We start from the raw sequence: 9,414 nt of genomic DNA on the forward strand, positions 1-9,414 counted from the left end.
GAGAGACAAACTGAGGTTAATTGAGTGGACCAGGAGCTCAATACATTTCAATGAGTGACTTGCCAGGGTTTAGATTATGTTTTGTGTCAACGCCCAAGACTTTCCTAAACGCGCACTGCAACTCAAGACAGAGAAGTTGTCCAAGAGCGGCATTGACTCTGGATTGTTTGTTTACTGAAATGGTATAGAAACCATCCAATGGCTGCTTCGAGACGTGCATGAGGAGGGTCGAATATTAGAATGGTTGGGCTGGTTAACGGGCTGCAGCAGCGGCAGCCAGGCCAGGCTTGATACTTATTTAGTGGTGAGGGGCTCTGGCCGGGGTACCTACCGGGGGATGCTGTCAGTGGAGCGGGACGGGAGTCAAGCCGTGTTCTCAGTGGAGGGCCAGTATTCAAAGTCCCTCCCAGGCCGACAGCGAGGTCCACCAAGCGAACGGCCAAGTCATGAGATAGGTACGGAGTACATCCGTATAGGGCTCGGAAGGGCCTACCACGGCCTGCTAGCTCAGGTACTAGGTACCTTGAGACAGCTGCCATTTCAATAGGCCGTAGGTGACTCGGAGTGGAGGACCTCCTCTTCCCTTTTCCACCCCCAAGCGCTTCCACGAGCGAGCGAGAGCACAAGCAAGACCTGCTGGGACTGGGACTGGGCCAGGACCAAGACCGAGCAAGACAAGACAAGACCTTAGACCAAGACACAAACACCCCGTCATCATCATCACCACCAGCCGCCTTCTTCTCCTCTGGCTACCTCCGACTCTTTTTATTTTCTAGGCTCTTTTCTATTAACGTTTCTACGGCATTTGTCCTCCTCGAGGCGTCTCGGCTTGTGTCTACTTATTCTCTTGGGATCGGCTCGTTTTTTTCCCACTTCGACATTGCCTTTCCTCAGCCCATTCTATCTTCTAGTCTATTCGTCTACTCGATTTGTTCTTGCATTCAATCCACTCCAATCCAATCCAATCGTCCTCCAGGCTGCGCCCACTTCCTCGACCCTGACGTCTGTCACCTCCTACTCCTGAGCATTGCTTCGCTTTTTACGACGCTCCGACTACGATTTGAATGAAAGACTTGGAAGCATTCGACCGACTGTCCTTCGCCAACGCTCGTCTTCTTTCTTTCTATCCGACGGTGCCCGATCAAGCGCATCTGTCTGTTTGCGGCATCACCACCACCATCACGGTCGCCCGAAATAGTCTTTCGTCTCAGCCCCCGCCTCCGTTGTTGGCGACTGTTCTTTCATAGTCTTCAGGATGATGAGCTTCGATGGTGGCACAGCTTACGCCGAGTCCGACGCCGACGACGAATACGAGCGAAGCATGGGCGACCACTCTCCTATCACCAACTCTGAGCATTCCCCCATAGACTCCGAGCTCTCGACCTCCGCAGAGCATACTCCTACTACATACGGCCACCGCAGCAGCGCCGACCGTCTCCCAGAAACCATCATTACCGAATGGACTGTTGAGGAATGTGCTGATTTTATTGGCACCATTGGTCTTCAACAGTATGCCGATCGCTTCATAGGTGCGTCTTGACCCAAAGCATGCCATCTCATCTCCTCGACGGATGGTGCCGCAGACATTGGAGGGATTTTGGGATAGCTAACATTTGATTACCTGCAGAAAACGAGATTGTTGGCGAGGCTCTAGTGGCGTTACAACATGACGATCTCAAGAGCATGGGCATTGCTAGCGTGGGACATCGCCTAACGATCCTCAAAAGCGTATATGATGTCAAAAAGGCTCAAGATGTCCCTATTGAGAGCGACCATTACCTACCCCTATGTACGTTGCCTCCGTTTCCCCTCTTGGGTGGACTGGCCTGATTCTAACCTGTAACCCCTGCAGCCGCCGACGCCGAAGCGCAATATGCTACCGCAACTATCAAGGACATCAAACATCTCGTCGAACAATTCCGTCTCCGCGATGAACGCATGAACCTACTCGAACAGGATCTGCGACGAATGACAGAAGATTTCAGGCGATTGCGAGAGGATATGCTCCCGGCCTTGCGCTTGGTCAAGGATGCGCAGCAACCATTGCCCAACCTGAGTGGTAACAGCCAGCAGGCCTACGGCTACGAAACAACCATATCGCCCCCCGCACCAACACCACCTCCAGGCTCGAGTCAATCTGGAAGCTCAGTCAAGCGACAATATTCTACCCGCAAGATTCTTATCGGAGCTACACCAAAGAATGCATCACCCACTCAATCTACGCACGAAAGGTCAATAGCGGAGACTGCATTAGACCCCGCAAGTGCTGCAGAACGAGCTGTCCTATCGTCTTCCCATCTTGCAGCTATGAACGGAGGTGGCCAGGGCTCGTCCTCCCCTTCGTATCCCTCACCCAACATACCCTCCCCGACATCTCCTCAGACCCACATGTCCGCTACGACCCTCGCCTCTCGATCCTACCGCAGTGAAGCACCGACACCCTCCACACGAACCACCTTCAACGACGAAGGTCACGCCAACGCAGTCTATGCCTCCCGCGAAAAGGCACCACAAGGGCCGCCCCGCCGACGAGAAACACCTGTACCTGATACACCCAGTCAGAGCAATGCTTCAGTCGAGATCTTCAAGTCTTTCCGTGTCAGTATGGAAGATCCTTGCTACAAGGTTCTTCCTGCTGCACTAAAAAAGTACCAGATCAACGCTCCATGGGACCAGTATGCCCTCTATATTGTGTACGGCGATCAGGAACGTTGTCTGGGTCTTGAGGAGAAGCCATTGATTCTGTTTAAGCAACTGGACAAGGAAGGCAAGAAACCCATGTTTATGCTACGAAAGACAACAACAGCACCTTTAGATGGAGAGCCAGGAAGCGCAGGGCTGGGCAGCACCTCAAGAGGAGCTCCAACAGGCTACGATCCCCCAGGAGGCATCATCTAAACTCTACTCGGGATCGGTGCTTCGTGGTGGAGTTTCTTAACGATTCAAACACAGAGCATCGGACGGCGCCTACCGAAACCCGAGCCCATCGGAGTGGTGAGCACGAGACGCATACTGTACGTCAGATATGCAGGGGCGGCACAAACCACCACCTACAAGGCCGTACGATGCTGGACCAAGGTCTAGATGCGTTTCTTGGAAGTGGGACAAGGCAAGAGTCGGCAAAGTCAAACCTGTACGGATAGAGGTGTCTGCATGACGTTTGGTGATGTTTGTTTCAGTGGGTCAGCGTTTCTGAGCTGAGGTGGTGAACCTGAAACACCAGCCATGGGCCATTATGGGGCAAAACGCCAGACACTGCTCTGGCCTTCCCGCGTTTGTCTTGGGCTGAATCACATTATTGACAGATTCGGACACTAAGAGGGGAGGCTTGTTTGAAGACCAGGGTTCAGAGAGTTGCAGGGCTGGGCAACTCAAGATTTCCGACCGGAGGGAGAGGAGAGCTTAGAGCAACTCGGTTCCTCGGCCGGTTCCACTCGAAGCTACCTACATATTTGCTTTTGTCAAAGGGATACTTGCTCATTGAGGCAGGACGTACGTTGCTGTGGGAGTGATCGATCAAGCCACGGGCATCCATGCGCATGCAGCATTTGTTTTTCATCAAATTCATCATGGGGACATTGCGGGTTACGGCGTTTGAAAAGTCGACTAACGTTGGTGTTATACTGCAACAAGCGGCGGGAATGTCCATCGTCGTTCTATTTTTGGGGCTTGCATCTTAATTTCAGCGCAACACAGCACAGCACAGCGCGGTACAGAACAGAACATGGAGGAAGGGTTGATAATGATGTGCGAGAAGCACGGGTTGGATCGGGTCATGTTAAGTTCAGGTCAGGTCAATGTACAAACAGTGTTAGGGCTAAAGGAGCCAGGATCTCTGAGAGTCGGATCTTGTGGACATTGCCTTGCATAAGAGCATATGCTGGCGGTTGATGAGAGTTGGACATGATGTTAGAGCTTTGTGACAACAGACAGACTCTTGTGTGGAGTAGACACAGAGTAATCTTTCCCAAGTTAAAGTTGAAGTTGATAGACAACGAGCATGTCTTTCTTTCATGGTAGTCTACCTCTTCTAAGCGCATTTCTTATTCCAATATCAATCTCTGAGCATAGTGGTGGGCTCTGGCTCCCGCCACACATACCGTCGCCAATTCTCTGCAAAGTCTTCCCTCTTGCTCGCTTCAACCTCTTTGACGAAGGCAACCACTGCTTCTAATGGCACTCCCCTCCTCATGCCTGTCTTGTCGTCCCAGCTCGAATGGACACCTACTAACGCCCCCGTCTTCCGATCAAATAATCCTGCACCGCTGTGTCCCCAGTACGTCCAGCAGCTATGCTTAAGAGCGCCGATGTCGCTGTTGTCCTGCGGATCCTGATTCTTATCTAGACCACGGAAAGTCCCCTCGGTGAGAACGAGCGTGTCGTAGTCTGTCTTTACACCACTATGCTCAGCCTCGAGGTCTTCGGAGCCCGGATGGCCGATGCATAGTAGCTCAGTGTTGAACTTTGGAGGCGAGGTCGCGAGACGGGCACAGGGAAACGGTCGGCGTAAACGCTCGGCTTTGTCGATCTGAAGTAAAGCGAGATCACGTATTAGATCCCAAGCTACCACTTTCGCTGAAACAACGTTCCCATGTGATGATAGGAGGATGTACGACGTATATGCTGTGAGCTCAGAGGGCTCTTCTGCAACGCAGTGTGCACAGGTGAGGAGGACGCCATCGGGCGAGATGCAGACTGCAGTCCCAGCCTCTGACTGAGCAAAGACAAATGTTGCTAATAATGTATAATATCCCTTTGGAATTGAGATCTGAGTTTCGAACGCATCTTGGGGAATAGGAATGGAGTGAGAGGTCAGCCAGTTGCGTTTAGAGACGAGGGCATCGTGTTCTTCTTCTGAGAGGCCAAGGCTTGATAAAGATGATATAGGCTCTATCTTTGGTGTGCGAGAGGAAGCTTCTGCTGTCTGACATTTTCTTGGAGATGCTGTAGTTGAAGAGAGTGCTCGAGTTGAACTTCTTATTAGACGTGGCATAGATGGTGATGAGCCTGTCAAATCAATAGTGTCAGGCATGTTTTCTGTCAAGGCTCTGATCTCCTATAGAAGATTCACGGTTTGAGTCAAGATACTGAGCAAGAGGTTGGACTTTCTATGATGAGGAAATGGACGACTCTACCTTGCCTTAGCCATACAAGTCGAGTGAGTGACTAACTAAGAACGTGCTGCTGCCTAATCACAGGAAGCATCAAGGAGTCAGCATAATCAAGCAATGAATTCCATTCACAGAAATAACTCTACAGGTTCAAGTCAGCCATCCCTACCATCCCAGAAGCTAGACTAATCTAGTATTGTTGTGGCATCCTTCAATAAGCGAGCGCGTGTATCCATTGATACCATGGAGCTTCTGGCTCAACTTGCTTTGCCTTCCACTCATCGACGACTGTCGTGTAATCCTCTGGCCCATATGGATCCGTCATCTCAGAAAATGCACCATTCTTCCTGTATATCGGTAAACCCAAATCCTTGAGCAGCAGGTCCAGATACGGAACAGCATCAAACACAAAGTCTGGAAAGCTGTGGCCAAAACCACTTGGGTATCTCCATTTTCCGAACCGACTATGAAGCACTGCCTTATGCTGGAATCGAGACACAAACTCTGGTGAGGGATTTCGAGGCAGAGATGGAATCATTTCATCGAAGAAAGCATTCATCCAGAGCGATTGGACATGGGAAACCATGGGGTGGCTGAAGTTGACTACCATTCCCACGAAAGCAATATCTCGGGTCTTGAGGAACTGACTTGAAGGAGGGATAATGAAGTGATATAGCGTGTAGGGTGTCAGCTCTGTCGATGGCGTGATATCGTCATTACTAGAGAGACCTTTGTCCTCTAGTAGTGCATGATACTTGCTATTTTGCACTTTCTGTATGGGCTGGTCCTTGAGACGAGGAAACTTGTCGAAGATCTCCTTATCGACCTGATCGAGTATTGAAGCGTAAGGGAACGAATTCGGTGACGGCGTATGAGGCATCCCAATATCCTCAGTGATACCTTCGGGGAGGAATCTGATAGGAGGAACATGTTTCCAGCCCGTTGCACAGCACAGCACATCCGTATGCAATGCCGTGCCATCAGACAAGTGCACTATCTGCTTACTCAACCGTTCAACATCAGCAATATGTATCTTGACCAACCCTTCCTTGATAACCTCGAAAAAGTCCTTCTCGTAGTTGAGAATGCCTATACTCGTCGCCACAAACATGGCATTGGACCAGGGTTTGAGCTTGGCCGTCTCAGAGTGAGAGTCGTATTTGTTGAGCGTGATAACGTCGTTGCCAAGGATACTCCAGAACTTGTCGACAATAGCTCTTCCAATGAATGTTCCGTGGTAGAAGTTGCGAGTCTTCACGTAACCATCTGCTGCACCCCAGCTGCACGGACTGAACCATGTCAACATTCTTACATGGGCGAGTTTCTCGAGCCACTTCTTGAGAGGCGTGACATAAGGAGGAGCATTCCAAGAAGGGCCATGGCCAGATTCTGTAGGAGTCAGTAAAGTCACTCCACTGTGACCTCTGAGGATTACCAACCTCGAATAACCCAGTTCACTCGAATACCTTTGGTGGCATGTAAATATACCATATCCCAAGCCGACTTTGTCCCTCCAAATACTGTCACTGATTTGGCCGTTCCGTATGTATCCTCATGGTTGCGCAGCTCTTTTGCATGAAATATGGGAGCTCCAAAGTCCTCTTGGCCCTGGAAGATTGGTAGAAAGGGTTCTGAAGTGAGACCTGTCGCGAGAACCAGTCTTCTGGCTTGGATCTTGATACTATCACCAGCTTTGATGTCCTTTACCGTTAGGATCCAACCGCCGTTATCTTGGTGTTCTGCTGTCTCTACTTTGTGCTCAAATCGGATCTTGTCATATACATCAAAGTGTCGAGCATAGGTCTCCAGGTATCTGTGTACTATCTGGCCAGGAATGTGCTGACCAGGCTTGACACCATAAGTTTCCGTGTCCATGGGAAAATCAGGGTACTGGTAAGTACCCAGCATGTTGTTGGTTTTCAGGCCTGTATAGAGGCGATGTTTCGCCCAGGTTCCACCAAGTGTAGCAGCTGAGTCGAAGACCGCCAAAGATTCTTCAGGGTGTAACTGATGGCGAGTCTTGGCCGCAGCCAGCCCAGCCCAACCTGATATAAGTAAGCTTGCTTGCTGTTTTTTTGCTGATCCTTTGATATCTCAATCGATATGAATGCCGCTCTCTTACCTGCTCCAACAACTACCACGTCAAGGATCTCCATGTTCAACATGCTCTGGTCGATTCAGGGCTATTATATAAGAACGAGGCAGTCAGATCAGGGAAATATCGTTACCTTTTGGGGTCGAGGCTCTTTTTCATATGCTCAGCTCGTTCTCAAGTCCGAGACATGGCAAGATATGTGAGTCAGCTTACGCCGCTGTGCCATTTGTTGCATTGCATGGTTGTTCGTATTACATACACAGCCAGATATGCAAGATGCTGCAGGTTCGTGGCGTCCAAATTACCAGAGGTAAGCATTTCTTAACTGTCATAATTTCAAGGACTCTAGGCGTCTAACGCTGCAAAGAGTCGGAGAACTGTTTTATACACTCGTTTGGCTGTATTATTCGGCGTATTAGCGTTGGATCAGAAGATCATACTTTCAATCACTATAGGTAATTTCCCACACTGCTAGGTATAAGTATCCGCCAACACAAAAGAATACAAACAGTGATTCCAAAGTATTAAAATACTATGGTACACTGTAATTAAAACAAGGAAAGATATCATCAGTCGCGCCTATTCTTTCACGAGATTCCTCGTCATGTAAGTCTTGTTGCTTAATGATGGATAATATCCGTTGGTATAGGGTAGTGCCTTCAGTAATACTGGTACGTGCTGCTGATGAGCCGCGTACTGAAACCAGATCTGCTGTCCGTCAGTCATCTAAGACTACACATTCTAGCTCAAACTCAGAGTTCCCTATGTATATTCAATCGAACCGTATTGGCTTAGTAACTAGAACCATAGCTGGTGTTGCATTGCACCTATGGCTGCGTCAAAGCACATACATATTCACCCAGTTGAGGGTGTTGCTGCAGGGTTCATGGTTCTTGAGTCATGGCCACAATATCACCAGCTCAACAGAAAGAATTGGCGACTGCGAGAGCAAAACAACACATCCAACTTGACCACGCTATATCACAGATAGTCTATTGATACAGATGTATGTAGTTGTTTCATTGAGAGTAGCATTATGATATATCTCTGGGTAGCTACAAAGCATATGTTGCATAGAGAACAGAGCCTATTATTGACAATCAAAATCACCACCCATGGCTGCACTGCACGAGAGTCTGAATAGGAAATAAGCGGAGGTATGACATGAGTCGTGCGCCGGGGAGGATACGGAGGTAGGGAGGTCAACGCTCGAAGCTCTCCAGCTCCAACTCGTCAAATGTGGCTTCGGTAAGAGATGTCCTGCCGATGAGTACACCGTAGCTGGTCATAGTAAGGGATGCCAAGCCGGCTGGCTCCAGATAATTACTCGACTCATGGCCGAGTACAGGATGATAGAGGACTGCTGAAGTCGCGGCAAACCACCTTGGGTGAGAACTACCAAAGTGGCTGGTTGTAATGACGCGAATGGGATGGCTAAATGGATGAAGGGAGCAGGTATATAAGACTTCACTTATTATTGGTGTTGCCTGTCTTTGCGAATCTTGGCCTGACATCTGGCAGCACCTCATAACAGGAACCCTGCTCTGGGCCGTACGTGGACATGGAGCCGAAATTGCTAGTGATGATGTTAACCATAGTAGACATGGGGCCTGGATGTTAACCGGAAGAATACTGCTGCAAATCGATGGACCAGACCCATTCGATACAGAGATCCCAAAGTTAAATAACGAATAAACCCCTGAGCAAAGTTGATCAAGGGGCATCATCGTTCATTATCCTTGGCCGGACTAGGAATGGGTAGGGACGGGGGGTTAACCTCACTTTATATGTACATAGATGCAGGCTTACAGGGGCTTGTCAAGCGCGGTAACGGACGCAAGTGGATATCTCGGGGTCGTAGTAAATTGCGCTGGAGCCTCTTGAAGCCGTTGATATTTTGCACTGATCGCTGCAACAAGCAGATCGAGCAGCAAAAACTAGACAAGAGGCTAAGAGCCATGTGAATCCTCAAGCCACAGGGTACATACATGAGGTGATGTGCCAACATGCTTGACGAATAGTGACAGAACAAGGCACGAGTGCATACATACTGTACTTCGCCAGAGACATTTCCGGTAATAAGAAACAGAATGTCACTGTGATGGTGGGCAACTGCCGTTCGAGAATGAACCCAGAATCTGGTTGCACTGGAGTCTGGATGCCTTGCCGTATATGCGTATGTCATATAGGATTGTATGTGAAACTTTG

General features: G+C 49.4%; 2 protein-coding genes across 2 annotated transcripts; one reads left to right on the top strand and one right to left on the bottom strand.

The window, feature by feature from the left end:
* Nucleotides 1-1,255: 1,255 nt before the first annotated feature.
* Nucleotides 1,256-2,898, top strand: FTJAE_1176 (MAP kinase pathway-interacting Ubc2; the record flags this gene model as incomplete). The annotated part of the gene is made up of 3 exons (XM_037344736.1): nt 1,256-1,529; nt 1,628-1,789; nt 1,853-2,898. 3 exons carry the CDS (start codon nt 1,256-1,258, stop codon nt 2,896-2,898), a joined length of 1,482 nt encoding a protein of 493 aa, XP_037211648.1.
* Nucleotides 2,899-4,054: 1,156 nt separating this feature from the next.
* Nucleotides 4,055-7,267, bottom strand: FTJAE_1177 (dimethylaniline monooxygenase; the record flags this gene model as incomplete). Its single annotated transcript, XM_037344747.1, has 5 exons — nt 4,055-4,868; nt 4,930-5,007; nt 5,354-6,500; nt 6,551-7,156; nt 7,234-7,267. The coding sequence occupies 5 exons, from the start codon at nt 7,265-7,267 to the stop codon at nt 4,055-4,057; spliced, it is 2,679 nt and encodes an 892-aa protein (XP_037211649.1).
* Between the last annotated feature and the right edge of the window lie 2,147 nt (nt 7,268-9,414).

Source organism: Fusarium tjaetaba, assembly GCF_013396195.1.
Source record: "Fusarium tjaetaba strain NRRL 66243 chromosome Unknown NRRL66243_c0000024, whole genome shotgun sequence".
Lineage (NCBI taxonomy): Eukaryota > Fungi > Ascomycota > Sordariomycetes > Hypocreales > Nectriaceae > Fusarium > Fusarium tjaetaba.